This window comes from Erythrolamprus reginae, chromosome 2 (assembly GCF_031021105.1).
Source record: "Erythrolamprus reginae isolate rEryReg1 chromosome 2, rEryReg1.hap1, whole genome shotgun sequence".
Classification (NCBI taxonomy): domain Eukaryota; kingdom Metazoa; phylum Chordata; class Lepidosauria; order Squamata; family Dipsadidae; genus Erythrolamprus; species Erythrolamprus reginae.
This window is the reverse complement of record NC_091951.1, coordinates 29,587,864-29,603,184: the sequence shown is the minus strand read 5'-3', so window position 1 is coordinate 29,603,184 and position 15,321 is coordinate 29,587,864. Positions and strand designations below refer to the sequence as shown.

Here is a 15,321-nt window from a genome sequence, read left to right as displayed (position 1 = left end):
TCTGGAGTGGTGTAGCAAGCTTTTGGAGGGGTGATTTGGGAGCAATCTGGAGTGGTGTAGGAAGCTTTTGGAGGGGTGATTTTGGGAGAAATCTGGAGTGGTGTAGCAAGCTTTTGGAGGGGTGATTTTAGCAGTGAGATGGGGTGAAGGAAGCGGTAGGCTAGGGGGGATTTTGGCAGCGGGATGGGGCGGCTGCAAGGAGCAGAGGAAGCGGAGGGCTAGAGGGGAAAGTGGCAGGGAAATGGGGCAGCTCTGAATTTCCCTGCCTCAGGACTGCAGGTGCAAGTAAAAGGAGGCGGGGAATTCCAGAAGGGGCGACAATCAAATGGGAAATCCCGTCGGTGGCAGTCACAAGGCAGGGGAATCCCTGCGGAAGTAAGAGAGCCCACGCACCTGGGCTCAGGTTTGTAAGGTGAAAATGGTTCTTAAGAAGAGGAAAACAAATCTTAAACACCGCGTTCATATCTCAAACAGTTCATATAAAGAGGCGTTCATAAGACGAGGTGTCACTGTATTATTTGCACAACTGAAACTGGACTATACTTAGACAAGCATACAAATGTGGACAAGTGATCTGCTTATAATATCAAAGTAGTAATGTACGATAAGTAGGAATTATATTTGTTGCTATATTATAGTATGTATCAAAATGACAAAGCCAGGAAGGTCACACTGCGTCCAATATTTTAATGTTTTTTAAAATACAAATAATTTTAAAAATAAAGTTATATGCTGTATGTGAGAGCCATATAAGACTTTAATAAGGTTTGGCATATTTTCAGTGAGCGTGAATACTTTGACAAATATCAGCTAAAATGGAACATTGGTTTGAATTTCATGAATTAGACACGAAATGGAAGCATTTTCCTCAAGAAAAGCATCATTCTACGATAAGGTCATTATTCCACCATCAGCACTTTTCAAATTCCAGTACTTATAATTTTTCTCCTGTATAGCTCCATAGAAGGTAAATAAGATTCCAATACAATCAAAGTATCTTTATCTCCCCAGTGTCCATCTGTCAGGCCGAAAGCCATCGTGTGGAGTTAGAGAATTTGGCCTCCTACAGTACATTACTATTACGGGAACTGGGAGGGGTGGCTGCATGAGGGAAAGTTACTAGCCACAAATTCCTTTCTTAGAGTCCAAGATCATCTTTGGTTCTGCATCAACGGATATAAGGAGGTGGTCGTTGAAATCCCTGCACTCGGACTGGTCCTCTTGAGGAACTTATGGGTGTGGGGTGAACCTTAACCTGGGTAGGGACCTGGAAGGAAGGAAGAATTGGGATTGACAAGGGTGTGACAATGATGTAAGGGCTATAGTCAATGAAAAAAAGGCTGCCTATAGGAGGTATGAAGAGTCTGGAAATATAGCTGATGGAGAGGTGTATAAAATGAGACAGAAGGAGGCGAAACAAATAATACGTGCTGCTAAGTCCTCAAAAGAGGAAGAAATTGCCAAATCTGTAAAGAAGGGGGTTAAAACCTTCTTCAGATATATTAGTGATAGGAATAAGAAAAACTGCAGCATCACGAAGCTTAGTACCAGGAATAATACATGCATTGATGGGAATAAGGAGATCGCTGACCATTTCAATAGCTACTTCTGTTCAGTTTTCTCAAAAGATACCTTACGAAATAATACTATAGAGGGATATAGCATTGCTTCCAGCTGTAAGGATTCAGCTCCAGTGATCTTAGAGGCCGATGTCTTAGAAGAACTTGAACGATTAAAGATAAATAAGGCAATGGGTCCAGATGGCATCCACCCCAGAGTTCTTAAAGGACTCAGATTTGTCATTGCTATCCCCGACTGATTTGTTTAACCAATCCCTGTTAACAGGAGATGTTCCTGAGGATTGGAGAATGGCCAGTGTTGTGCCTATCCACAAGAAGGGCAGTAGAGAAGAAGCTGGTAACTACAGGCCAGTTAGCTTGACATCAGTTGTAGTTAAAATGAGGGAGACTCTACTCAAAAAGAGGATAAATCATCACCTAAAAAACAATAACTTATTGGACCCAAATCAGCATGGCTTAACTGAAGGCAAATCATGTCAGACTAATCTCATTGATTTCTTTGACTATGTCACAAGGGTGTTGGATGAAGGTGGTGCTGCGGATATTGCCTATCTGGACTTCAGCAAAGCCTTTGATATGGTTCCACATAAAGAGCTGATAGATAAATTAGTGAAGATTGGACTTAATCCCTGGATAGTTCAGTGGATTTGCAGGTGGCTGAAGCGTAGACATCAGAGAGTTATTGTTAACGGCGAGTATTCTGAGCAGAGACAGGTTACAAGTGGTGTGCCACAAGGCTCTGTTCTGGGTCCTATTCTTTTTAATATGTTTGTGAGTGACATAGGGGAAGGTTTGGTAGGGAAGGTTTGCCTATTTGCCGATGGGTTGATATTCCTGGAGGCGTCTGCAATATGGTAAATGATTTAGCTTTACTAGATAAATGGTCAAAGCAATGGAAACTGCAGTTTAATGTTTCCAAATGTAAAATAATGCACTTGGAGAAAAGGAATCCTCAATCAGAGTATTGTATTGGCAGTTCTCTGTTAGCAAAAACTTCAGAAGAGAAGGGTTTAGAGGTAATGATTTCTGACAGTCTCAAAATGGGTGACCAGTGTGGTCGGGCGGTAGGAAAAGCAAGTAGGATGCTTGGCTGCATAGTTAGAGGTATAAGAAACAGGAAGAGGGAGATTGTGATCCCGCTATATAGAGCGCTGGTGAGACCACATTTGGAATACTGTGTTCAGTTCTGGAGACCTCACCTACAAAAAGATATTGATAAAATTGAACGGATCGAAAGACGGGCTACAAGAATGGTGGAAGGTCTTAAGCATAAAACGTATCAGGAAAGACTTAATGAACTCAATCTGTATAGTCTGGAGGACAGAAGGGAAAGGGGGGACATGATCGAAACATTTAAATATGTCAAAGGGTTAAATAAGGTTCAGGAGGGAATTATTTTTAATAGGAAAATAAACACAAGAACAGGGGGACACAATCTGAAGTTAGTTGGGGAAAAGATCAAAAGCAACATGAGAAAATATTATTTTACTGAAAGAGTAGATCCTTGGAACAAAATTCAAGCAGACGTGGTTGGTAAATCCACAGTAACTGAATTTAAACATGCCTGGGATAAACATACGGTATACCCATCCTAAGATAAAATACAAAAAATAGTATAAGGGCAGACTAGATGGATCATGAGGTCTTTTTCTGCCGTCAGTCTTCTATGTTTCTATAATTACGTTTTTCTTTCTGAGTAAAGGGCTTTCCACACTGCTTCCATTTAAACGGTTTCTCTCCAGTATGTATCCTTTCATGAAGATTAAGATGTCCTTTTCATCTACAGGTCTTTCCGCATTCCATTCATTTACATGGTTTCTCTCCAGTGTGTATCCTTTCATGACGGTTAAGAGTTGCTTTTCGCGTATAGGTCTTTCCACATTCCGTGCATTTATAGGGTCGCTCCCCTGTGTGTATCCTTTCATGTTGATTAAGATGTCCTTTCCTTATAAAGGTTATTCCACATTTCATGCATTTATATGGTCTCTCCCCTGTGTGTATCATTTGGTGGCTAATAAGACGAGCGTTGGTAATGAAACTCTTTCCACATTGCGTGCATTTATGTGGCCTCTCCCCAGTGTGGATCCTTTTGTGAACATTAAGATGTCCTGTCTGGGAAAAGGTCTTTCCACATTGGAGGCATTTATATGGTTTCTCTCCAGTGTGCTTTCTTTGGTGGCAAATCAGAAGAGCGTTGGTAATGAAACTCTGTCCACATTCCATGCATTTATGTGGCCTCTCCCCAGTGTGGACCTTGTTATGATAATTAAGATGCCCTTTTTGTGTAAAGCTTTTCCCACACTCCGTGCATTTATGTGGTCTCTCTCCAATGTGGCTCCTTTGGTGACAAATAAGGCTGGCATGGGTAATGAAACTCTGCCCACATTCCTTGCATTTATGTGGCCTCTCCCCAGTGTGGATCTTTCTGTGATCATTAAGATGTACTTTCTGGTTAAAGGTCTTTCCACATTGGAGGCATTTATATAGTTTCTCTCCAGTATGTATCCTTTCATGGCGATTAAGATGTGCTTTTTGTCTATAGGTCATCCCACATAACATGCATTTATATGGTCTCTCTCCAGTGTGGATCTTTTGGTGGCAAATAAGACAAGCATTGGTAATGAAACTCTTTCCACATTCCATGCATGTATATGGTCGCTCCGCTGTGTGGATTCTTTCATGACGATTAAGTTGTCCTTTACTTGCATAGGCGTTTCCACATTCCACGCATTTATATGGTCTCTCCCCAGTGTGAATCCTTTCATGACGATTAAGATGGACTTTTCGTGCATAGCTCTTTCCACATACCATGCATTTATATGGCTTCTCCCCTGTGTGGATCTTTTTATGAGAATTAAGATGCCCCTTCTGTGTAAAGCTTTTTCCACATTCCATGCATTTATGTGGTCTCTCTCCAGTATGGATCCTTTGGTGGCAAATAAGATGAGTATTGCTAATGAAACTCTGTCTACATTCGATGCATTTATATGGTCGCTCCCCTGTGTGGATTCTTACATGACGATTACGTTGTCCGTTACTTGCAAAGCTCTTTCCACATTTATTGCATTTATATGGTCTGTCCCCAGTGTGTATCCTTTCATGAATATTAAGCTGTACTTTTCGTGTACAGCTCTTTCCACATTTCATGCATTTATATGGCTTCTCCCCTGTGTGGACCTTGTTATGAGATTTAAGCTGGCCCTTCTGTGTAAAGCTTTTTCCACATTCCATGCATTTATGTGGTCTCTGCCCAGTGTGGATCCTTTGGTGATAATTAAGATTTCCTTTCTTGGTAAAGGTCTTTCCACACATGAGACATTTATGTGATTTCTCCACATTGTGGCTCTTTTGGTGGAGAACAAGTTTACTCTTATTAATGAATCTCTTTCCCCACTTCATGCAGTGTTTCATCTCTCTGCTCCGCCTGGAATCCCTTTTGCTGTATAGTTCCTTTAGTAAAGAAAGAGACGAAGAATGACTGATATATTGTTCATACATTTCCCCTTCAGTCTGGTTTATGCCACATTCTTGTAAATCAAATGGATTTTTCTCTTTCCACCCATATTTTTCCTTTTTCTTTCCTTCCAGATCTTGCTGGGACAGGACGATAGGGATTCCAACAGGAACTGAAGTGGATGACTTCTTGCTTCCATTCTCTGAGTGGTTCCTCTCTCGTCTCCTTGTGTCCTCTTCATGACCAAATTTCACTTGTTCAACTTCACACCCCTCTGTCTTTAATCTTGCTTGCTTGCTATTCTCATTTTCCAGCCCATCATCTCCTTGGAAAAGGAAAAGAAATAATATTTCTGTTACAATTAGAATGGTGAGGATCCTCCCCCACTCAAAGTCACGTGTACTAGGTTTGGTACCACCTATGTGTCTAGCTAGGATAGGAAGGCTACAAATCATAATCTAGGACATTGTGATGGTACACAAAGAATTTTTGGCCAAGAAATATATTAAGGCTTTGGTGCTGATTGGTCAATCTGTTCAGCCCCTGCCATAAATATCTAAGACATTTTTAGAGTCTACAGTGAGTATTTCTTACAAGGCCTTAAGGAGGGATGATCACCTGAAGCATCTGAGGATAAATAGCTAGCCATCCTCCACGGAAAAAGAACTCCTCCAATGAATGGAGGCAGGGGAAAGCCTGGACTTACCCATATCCTTCAAGACTTCCCATGTGACATCACTGCACAAGGTCTTTTGATCAGAATCTAGCAGCTCCCACTCCTCCAGCGTGAAGTCCACAGTCACCTCCTCAAATGGACCAGATCCCTGATACAGAAAGAAAATGTACCTTGGCAGGCATTACCAGGAATGACTTGTAAGTTTTCTTTCTTATCACACAAACTGGGGAAATTAATTAAATAAAATAATTAATTTATTTATTCTACTTCTCTGCTGCCCAATCCCAAAGGACTCAGGGCGGCTTACAACATAATAACATACAATACAAACAACATAACATACAATACAAAAAAATACAAATAATAAAAGAAATAGAATATGTCTAAAAAACTAACGCCGATGAAACCCATTTATAGAGAAACTAGTTACATCTTATGCATGCACACCATTCATAAAATAAAATTTGGCCATGAAAGATCACAATTCATGGCTCCCAGGCCTGCAGGCAAAGCCAGGTCTTTGTGGCCTTGTGGAAAGCCAGTAGGGTGGGAGCAGTACGGACATCGGGGGGTAGTTGGTTCCATAGAGCTGGGGCAGAGCTACAGAGAAGGCCCTCCCCCACAGTCCTGCCAACCTACATTCTTTAGTCAATGGACCTGGAGCAGGCCAACTCTGTGTGCTCCTATTGGTCTCTGGGAGGTATGTGGTAGGAGGAGGTCCCATAAATAGTCTGGAATAAATAAATAGTCTGAAAAGATGTTCACAAGGAACTAAACGGAACTAAACATTTACGTCTGCATCTCAACGTCACTTTTGAGGCTGGGAAGCCGTAGCTCCACAAATCATGACTTAATTACACCCAGGCTGTAGATTGGCAACACAGCCACCATTGCAGAGCTTCGCGTTGGGTCACAATAACCCAGCAAGGAGGTTTCGGGGAGCAGAGTCCCCTAGGCTAGCAAACTCCTAATTAAACATGACATATCCATGATAAACTTTTCCTAGCCATCTTCAAAATGTTGGTAATGAGTCTAGAAATCCCAAGGCATTTAGCTAGCAGTCTTACTGTTGCAGCTGTTTAAACTCATTCCACCAAACAAATGTTCTAATAATTTCTAATTTTCTTTGTTTTTAAAGAATAATCTTATTTACAGATGTATATCAAATCTTAAACACTCAACGATTTATACAAATGTCAACCCTCTGTTGACCCTTAGCTTTTTCAGCCAACTTGTATCATTTAAAAATGAATTATACTTTAAGTATTACTAACATTTATTATTCTATTTCTAAATCATATTACTGTTTACAGCTATAAAACATTGTGATTGTTAAAACAACAATTTATCTTTGTACGAATGAAATAAATAATCTTATTAATCCTTCAATAAGACTATGATGTATATGTACGTCTGATTAAAGGATTAATAATATTACATTCATAATAATATTACATTCGCAATCACTATGCTGGATTTCATATTTCATCACCAGTCGGGCCCTTCCCAGGCACCTAGGACTGTGTGATGTAGCGGCGAGTTATGTTTGCCGATCCCAGTAAAGCAGCCTCTTGTACGAATGAACATAAATAATCTTATTAATCCTTCAATCAGAGTATGATGTATATAGTCTGAATAAAGGATTAATAAGATTACATTCCTTTTCCTTTCAAATTGTGTAGGATCTTGCAGTTTATAAATTATTATAAACTTTATTATAAATAAAGTATTTTTTCAGATTCACCCAAGTATACCACCTACTCATTTTAATGTATAGTTAATAGTCCATATTTTTCCTGATTTCCGGGCTGGATAATGGCATTGCAGCCGCCATTGCAGAGCTTATCACTGGGTAAGAATAACTCCGCAAAGAGGTTTTGGGAAGCAGAGTTCCCCAGGCTAACAAACTCCCAAGTAAACATGACACATCCACCACAAATTTTTCCTAGGCAACTTCAAAATGTTGGCAATGAGCCTAGAAATCCCAAGTGATTTAGCTAGCAGTCTTATTGTTGCAGCTGTTTAAACTTTTTCCACCAAACAAACTTTCTAATAATTTCTAATTTTCAAATTGTTTAATACAATGAAGCCTACAAATATTTTCTTGCTTGCAACTCAAATACAATTTTGAACACAGGGTGTAATCCAACAGTGCATTTGGGGGGGACGGGACAAATGGTCACAGATTCAGCATTTGATGGGAAAAAGAGCTCATGGTCAGATGGAGTTTCTACTCCAATGCTCTCAGAAGAAACCTGCACTTACCTGGCAAGGAGGCCCCAGTCGGATCCTCCTAAAAAGCATTTCCTGAGAAGGGCTGGATGGATCTCCTCTTTCCTGGAGTTCTGTGGAGATCTCCCCCATGAACGTCTGGCTTATGATCTGCTTTCAGAGAACCAGAACCAGATTAGTTTGCTTGCCTTACTTTTTCCCCATGTACCAATATTTTCCCAACCTGACACAAAGTAAGAGACTTTGCTCTCTATGTGGCTGCTAAATGCTGGAAATTCTAGATAGATGTTGGACTTAAAGAGCACTGTTGCTGAACTGCTAATGGAACTGCTCTGAAAACCACAAGTATTCTCCTTGTATGGTTCAGAGATATACTACTGTTTCATTAACTTTAGAAAATAATATTCTGTGAAATGATTGAAAACAGCTACAGTTGCAATGTAATATTTTAGGTAATAAAGTGATTGGGAATTAGTAATTTGAATATGATCAGCTGAATTGGAAAAAGTGACCCAATTAATTTCTGCAGCTGAGGAAAGAAAAAAAGATGTTGAAGAAGAAATTGTGACTCCTTAGTCAAATTCAAGAACTTCTTGTATCCCTCAAAACTGTGGGTGGTGGAAATAGGGTTGCATTCTCTTACAATTATCTGCAGGAGGAAAGAAATATTTCAAGAAACAAAAAGATTCAAAGAAATTAGATCTCTTTGCTATTAGCAGTTCATTGCAAATATTAAAAGATCCCCGGTTCTCCCCACCCCACCCCTCGCTCACCTGCCCCTCTTGCGGCTCTTCCCTCTGGGCTCGGCTGAGCAGGAAGCCTTCGGCCAGGGCCACCGCCTGGGAACAGCTCTCGGCTCCGCACTCCCTCACCCAGCCCGCCATCTCCGGGGGCAGCAGGGCCAGCAGCTGCTCCAGCACCACCCGGTCCAGCATCTCCCCTTTGCTGCTCCTCTCTGGCCGCAGCCACTGACGGCACAGCCGGTGCAGGCGGCTGCAAAGCTCCCGGGGCTCCTTGGCCTCCTGGCGGCAGCCATCGAGACCGCGGAAGTGCCGCCGGTGGATCTCCGGGCTGAAGGAAGCGCCCTCCATCCCTGGAGACCCTGCTGCCTGAATGTCTTTTCCGCTCGAGTGAGGCCAAAACAGACCCAAGGGAGTCTGAGGTGGCTCGGACTGCCACTCCGTCTCGACTTCCGGTTTCCAGGAAGGGAGAAACGGCACTTCTCGGCTTCTTCAGGCCTTCTGCGCAGCTGCAAACTGCTCCGCCACAATTTCCCTCCAATACCTGGAGAGGCTGGACCAACGAGTGATCCTTCCTAGAGGGGCACAACGCGACAGGCGCCCCTCCTATCCTCTCGCTGACAGAGAGCTTTTCTTTGGGAAATCCCCCCCCCCCGCCCATTCTTTTCTGCTCCGGGAGTACCGAGAACCGTTTTATGCACATGCTCCTTCCCTTCTATATTGGAGGGTTGGTGTTTGCTCTGGCACCTGGGATTTCTCTTGCTCTGTGCAAGAATGCGGGTGCCTTCCTCGGGCAAATGGAAGAAGTTGTGGGGGAGGTGAGACTTGATGGAGGGGATTGCAAATGACAAAAATGGCAAGTGGAGTCATAGGACAGACATCCCCTCAAGTCAATGTATCCATGTATTACTAAGTCATCTTTTTTAACGACCTCACAGTCCCTTGAAGTGTGGGGCAAGTGAATGGAGCTAATAGTGTGTTCACTGCCCCTCTGGTAATCTTGACACCAATGCGGAATTTCTTGTTTTCTAAAGTGCTAGGGGTCTGCAAGGTTTTAATATATTTTAAAGTCCTGTAGCTTTAAAATATTTAATTCAATTTTAAAATATCTTGTAGAAGTTCAGCCCTTTAGACCATGCAGAGGCTTGGCACTTTAGGGGGGAAAAAACAACTTGCAGAGCCCTAAAGGCTTTCTACCTTGTACTGCAACGCTCTCTACATGGGGCTACCCTTGAAGTGTTCGGAAACTTCAGATCGTGCAGAATGCAGCCGCGAGAGCCATCGTGGGGTTACCTAGATTTGCCCACGTCTCTCCAACACTCCGTGGCTCGTATTGGCTGCCGATCAGTTTCTGGTCGCAAAAAGTGTTGGTAATGACCTATAAAGCCCTACATGGCTTCGGACCAGAATACCTCCGGAACCGTCTTCTGCCGCACAAATCCCAGCGGCCGATAAGGTCCCACAGAGTTGGCCTTCTCCGGGTCCCATCGACTAAACAATGTCGTCTGGCAGGTCCCAGAGGAAGAACCTTCTTTGTGGTGGCCCCGGCCCTCTGGAATCAATTCCCCCCAGAGATCAGAACTGCCTCCATCCTCCTTGTCTTTCATAAATTGCTTAAGACCCACCTGTATTGCCAGGCATGGGGGAATTGAGATATCTCCCCCAGGCTTATATAGTTTTACATATGTATGCTTGTTGTTGTATCCTGTAATGGCTACCTTGTAACTCTGTAAATAGTTTGTTCCTCTTTCAGCGCTGTCTGAGCCCAAGCAGGAAGTCGCTCCTGATTGGCTCAGACGCGGCCGGCTCTAGCTTTGGCGGGAACCGCAAATATATAAAAGGAGCGGTTTTCTCCAGGCAGAGTCAGTCGGTACTCGCTGAATTGTCACTTTACCTTGCTGAGCTGTCACTTGTTCTCTGAGCTGAATAAAAGTACCGATTGCTCAAAACCCTGTCTCTGGGTCTACTTCACTGGCGACGAACGGACGGAAGAAACTTCGCGTGCAACATGGACAAAATCCAGATCGGCCAGGCTCCGGAACTCTTCGATCCCGAGAAATCGACATGGGACGAGTACATGGCCACCTTCGAGATCTTCCTCGAGGCGGCGGGAATGCAGGACGCCGAAGCCGATCGCAGACGGGCTATTTTCCTTAACTACTGCGGCGCAGAAATCCGTAGACTTGCCCAAACTCTCACCGAACCGGAACAAGCAAGAGCCACAGCGTGGGACGTCCTACAACAAAAACTGGCGAGCCATTTCAAGCCGACCAAACCAGCCATGGTTTTTCGGCATCAATTCCACATGATGGCTCAGAGGGAAACCGAGTCGATCAGCCAGTTTACAACGCGGCTTTGAACGGTACTTGCCCAATGCAAGTTTAAAGACCCGGAAGCTCGCCTCACCGACGCCTTGGTTTTCGGCATGAAAAGCAGCACGGTGAGAAATAAACTCCTCATCGAAGAAGAGCCGACCCTACAAACCGTGATTAAACTGGCGCAAACCGCAGAAGCAGCCGACGCAGCGGCGAGAGAATTGAAAGAGCACGGAAGGCGAGAACTCATTGCAAAAATCAACTCCGCGTCTCCCAGCGCCGTGGAAACAGACAACCTCAGCCAACAAATTCCCAGCGGAGACAACTGCCTCCTGGTGCAAGACCAGCCGAGACACCTGAGAGCTACTCACCCAGCCCCCTGCGCGGGCTGCCGGGGAAATCACCAGCGCCATCGATGCCCCTTCCGAGACGCTACATGCCGCCGTTGCAACCGGAGAGGCCACATCGCCATCGCATGCAGAGCAACAGCGCCAGAGGAAACATTTGCCACACCGCAATACCAGCGACCTCAAAACCAGACCCCCCAATCGCGAGAAAGGAGACCATTCCGCCACGCGGGTCAAAGGAACTACTCAACCGCTAACCGCGACTACTATAGAGGTAACTCTCAATTTTCCGTGAATAACACGGCAACCAAAAAAGGGGCTAAAATTGTTATATCACTGTTACTCAATAACCAACCTTGCTCAATGGAGCTGGATACGGGCTCTAGATATACCATCATGCCCTGGGAAAAATTTAAACTGTATATGCCTAATGTATCTAAGGCTGACCTAAATCAAACCTCTTTGGTGATTAGAGACTTTCAGGGGGGAGTAATCTCGGTCTTGGGAACAGCAAATGTACCTATCGCATTCAAGAATGTTAAATGTACCCTTCCCATGCTTATTGTAACAGGGGCCAAGCACTCTCTTCTGGGTTTAGCATGGATGGAACCACTGGGGATCGAGATTTCGGGTGTGTGTAATGTAAACTGTTATGATATGCCTAACTTTGTGAAAGAGTTCCCTGAAGTGTTCAGCCCCACACTGGGATTGTATAAGGGGCCCCCTATATCTTTCTCTATTGACCCCAAGGTCCCACCGATCAGACTAAAACCTCGCAGGGTCCCCCTGCCGCTCCTCCCCAAACTAGACATACAGCTGGACAAACTCATTAGCCAAGGTATTTTGGTCCCTGTGGAACAGGGGCCATGGGAAACTCCCATAGTTACCCCTCTGAAGCCAGATGGCTCTTTAAGAGTTTGCGCTGATTACAAATCGACCCTGAACAAGGCACTCCAACACCACCCCTACCCCATCCCGGTTGTGCAACAACTGCTACACTCCCTGGGGGAGGGGAAAAGGTTCGCAAAGATCGACCTGGCGCAAGCTTACCAGCAACTTCCGGTCGATGAACAAACAGCAAACGCTCAAACAATTGTAACGCACAGGGGGGCTTTCAAATGCACGAGGTTACAGTTTGGGGTAAGCATAGCCCCAGGAATATTCCAGAGCATTATGGAACGCCTATTGTCAGGGGTAAATGGGGCCATTCCATACTTTGATGACATCTTAATTGCAGGGGAAAACCAGGAACAAGTAAACAAAAGAATAAGGGAAGTACTTAAGAGGTTACAGGACAAAGGTTTAAGAATCAAGCCTGATAAATGTGTCTGGGGAACCAACAGTATAGAATTCCTAGGATATAAAATAGATAAGGAAGGTATCCACCCCACAACAGAGAAGCTGAGAGCAATTAGAGAAGCCCCAGAGCCACGAGATAAGAATGAGTTGCAGGCATTTTTGGGCCTCCTTAATTTTTATTCCGTTTTTTTAAAGCAGAAGGCAACAGTAGCAGAGCCTCTCCATCGTTTACTCCAGAAGGAAGCCCGCTGGACATGGGGGAAAACTGAACGTGAAGCTTTTTCTCAAATAAAAAATTTATTAACTTCTAAAAGTGTAGTAGTCCAATATAGTGCTTCACTACCCATTAGGCTCACGTGCGACGCTTCGCCGTACGGCATAGGAGGAGTCCTAGCTCACGTTCTACCTAATAAGACAGAGGCCCCAATAGCATTTTTTTCAAGAACCATGACCAGCACAGAAAGGAATTATAGCCAGTTAGACAAGGAGGCTCTAGCATTAGTGGCAGGGGTAAAGAAGTTTCACAATTACATTTTTGGAAGAAGCTTTGAGCTAGTCACTGACCACAAACCCCTACTAGGCCTGCTAGCCCCCAACAAGCCCACTCCACCTTTTATGTCTCCAAGACTAATCAGATGGGCTCTTTTCCTCTCAGGGTATCAGTATGAGCTCACCCACAAGGGGGGGAAGGAAATCAATCATGCAGACGGTCTCAGCAGATGCCCCATAACAGACTTAGTGGAAGACCCTGTTCCTTCCACAGATGTGTTAATGATAGAACTCGAGGAAAACCCACTAACCACAGCAAAAGAGGTAGCTGCACACACGCAGCAAGATCAAATCCTTAAACAAGTGGTGAACTGTGTTCTAAAGGGATGGCAAAATGATTTTGTGAAACCTGAATTGTGTGATTTTAAAAACAAAAGACTTGAGTTATCGTATGTAAAAGGTTGTTTGCTGTGGGGGGATAGAGTGATCATCCCCAAAAGCCTAAGGGGAAAGGTACTCAAAATGTTACATGTGGGTCATCCTGGGATTGTCAGGATGAAGAGCCTGGCAAGGGGGCATTTATGGTGGCCAGGGCTGGATGCTGATATTGAAAGTTGGGTTTCAAAGTGTGATCCGTGCCAAGAGTCACGGCCCAGTCCCCCCAAAACAACTCCGGCTGAGTGGGAACAGCCTGCTGGTCCTTGGTCTAGAATCCACATTGATTTTGCTGGCCCAGTGGGGTCTCAGTATTTTTTAATAGTGGTTGATGCCTTCTCCAAATGGTTGGAAATAATAGCAATGAACAACATAACCACAAGTGCCACTATCAAGGTATTGAGCAGACTGTTTGCATCCCATGGTTGCCCAGATCTCTTAGTGTCTGACAATGGGCCACAGCTAACAGCCAGGCAATTCGAATTGTTCCTAGATGGCCTAGGGGTCAGGCATGCCCTCATCTCGCCTTATTCGCCATGGGCTAACGGATTGGCAGAACGTTACGTACGGGTGGCAAAGGAGGCATTGCGCAGGTCAGGCCCTGGGGATGTGCAACAGAACTTGGACCAATTCTTACTCACCCAACACATTACCCCTAACTCGCACACACATGTAAGCCCTGCAGAGTTATTGATGGGAAGGAAGTTGAGGTCACCACTAGACAGGTTAAACCCAAGGTTCTGTGTTAATAATAACCAAATGTGTACAAAACCTGAAAGAGAAATGTATTTGGGACAAAATGTATATGTAAAAAGTTTTGATGGAAATGTAAACTGGATGAAGGGAATTATTGTTAAGCAAAATGCACCTAAGACCTATGTTGTTAAACTAGAGGATGGTCGTTTGTGGAAACGACACATAGACCACATTCGGAAGCGAACAGAAAATCAATTGCCACAAACCGCTGACATGGACTCTCCCCCTTCAACAGACTTTAGTACATTGCCCGAAATAAGAGACACGCAAAGAGACTTATCGGGCCAGGGGGAACCATCCAGCGACGCCGAACCATCCTCGTCCTCCGAAGCCTTCGTTGGGCCCGCCAGGCCAAGTCCGCCACACCGGGAGAACAGCGGCGAGCCATCCTCCACAGTCAGTGGCGAAGGAGAAATTGAACTGCGCAGGTCAGCGCGAGCTCCTCAGAGGCCCCACCGATTGGACGACTTTGTCACATGGCTTTCTTGATGGATGTGTCCAACTATGAGGGGAGGGGTGTTGTATCCTGTAATGGCTACCTTGTAACTCTGTAAATAGTTTGTTCCTCTTTCAGCGCTGTCTGAGCCCAAGCAGGAAGTCGCTCCTGATTGGCTCAGACGCGGCCGGCTCTAGCTTTGGCGGGAACCGCAAATATATAAAAGGAGCGGTTTTCTCCAGGCAGAGTCAGTCGGTACTCGCTGAATTGTCACTTTACCTTGCTGAGCTGTCACTTGTTCTCTGAGCTGAATAAAAGTACCGATTGCTCAAAACCCTGTCTCTGGGTCTACTTCACTTGTGTTGTATGGTTTTAAATGATGGGTTTTTTAGATTTTTTTTTTAAATATTAGATTTGTTACATTGTCACATTGTTATTATTAGTGTTGTGAGCCGCCCCGAGTCTGCGGAGAGGGGCGGCATACAAATCTAATAAATTATTATTATTATTATTATTATTATTATTATTATTATTATCTTGGAATTCTTTAAGCTGACAATAC

At 44.2% G+C, this 15,321-nt stretch overlaps 1 protein-coding gene across 1 annotated transcript; it reads right to left on the bottom strand.

Moving 5' to 3' along the window:
* Positions 1–673: 673 nt before the first annotated feature.
* Positions 674–11,499, bottom strand: LOC139163097 (zinc finger protein 420-like). The gene is made up of 4 exons (XM_070744037.1): positions 8,716–11,499; positions 7,976–8,092; positions 5,741–5,858; positions 674–5,359 (listed from the first exon to the last, which is right to left on the bottom strand). The coding sequence occupies exons 1-4, from the start codon at positions 9,031–9,033 to the stop codon at positions 3,384–3,386; spliced, it is 2,529 nt and encodes an 842-aa protein (XP_070600138.1). The 5' UTR covers positions 9,034–11,499; the 3' UTR covers positions 674–3,383.
* Between the last annotated feature and the right edge of the window lie 3,822 nt (positions 11,500–15,321).

Coding starts and splice junctions, on each gene's coding strand:
- LOC139163097 (XM_070744037.1), bottom strand. CDS start 9,033: ATGGAGGGCGCTTCCTTCAGCCCGGAGATCCACCGGCGGCACTTCCGC. Junction 5,859..7,975: donor GACTGGGGCCTCCTTGCCAG/GTAAGTGCAGGT, acceptor TTTCTGTATCAG/GGATCTGGTCCATTTGAGGA. Junction 5,360..5,740: donor GGAAGTCTTGAAGGATATGG/GTAAGTCCAGGC, acceptor TCCTTTTCCAAG/GAGATGATGGGCTGGAAAAT.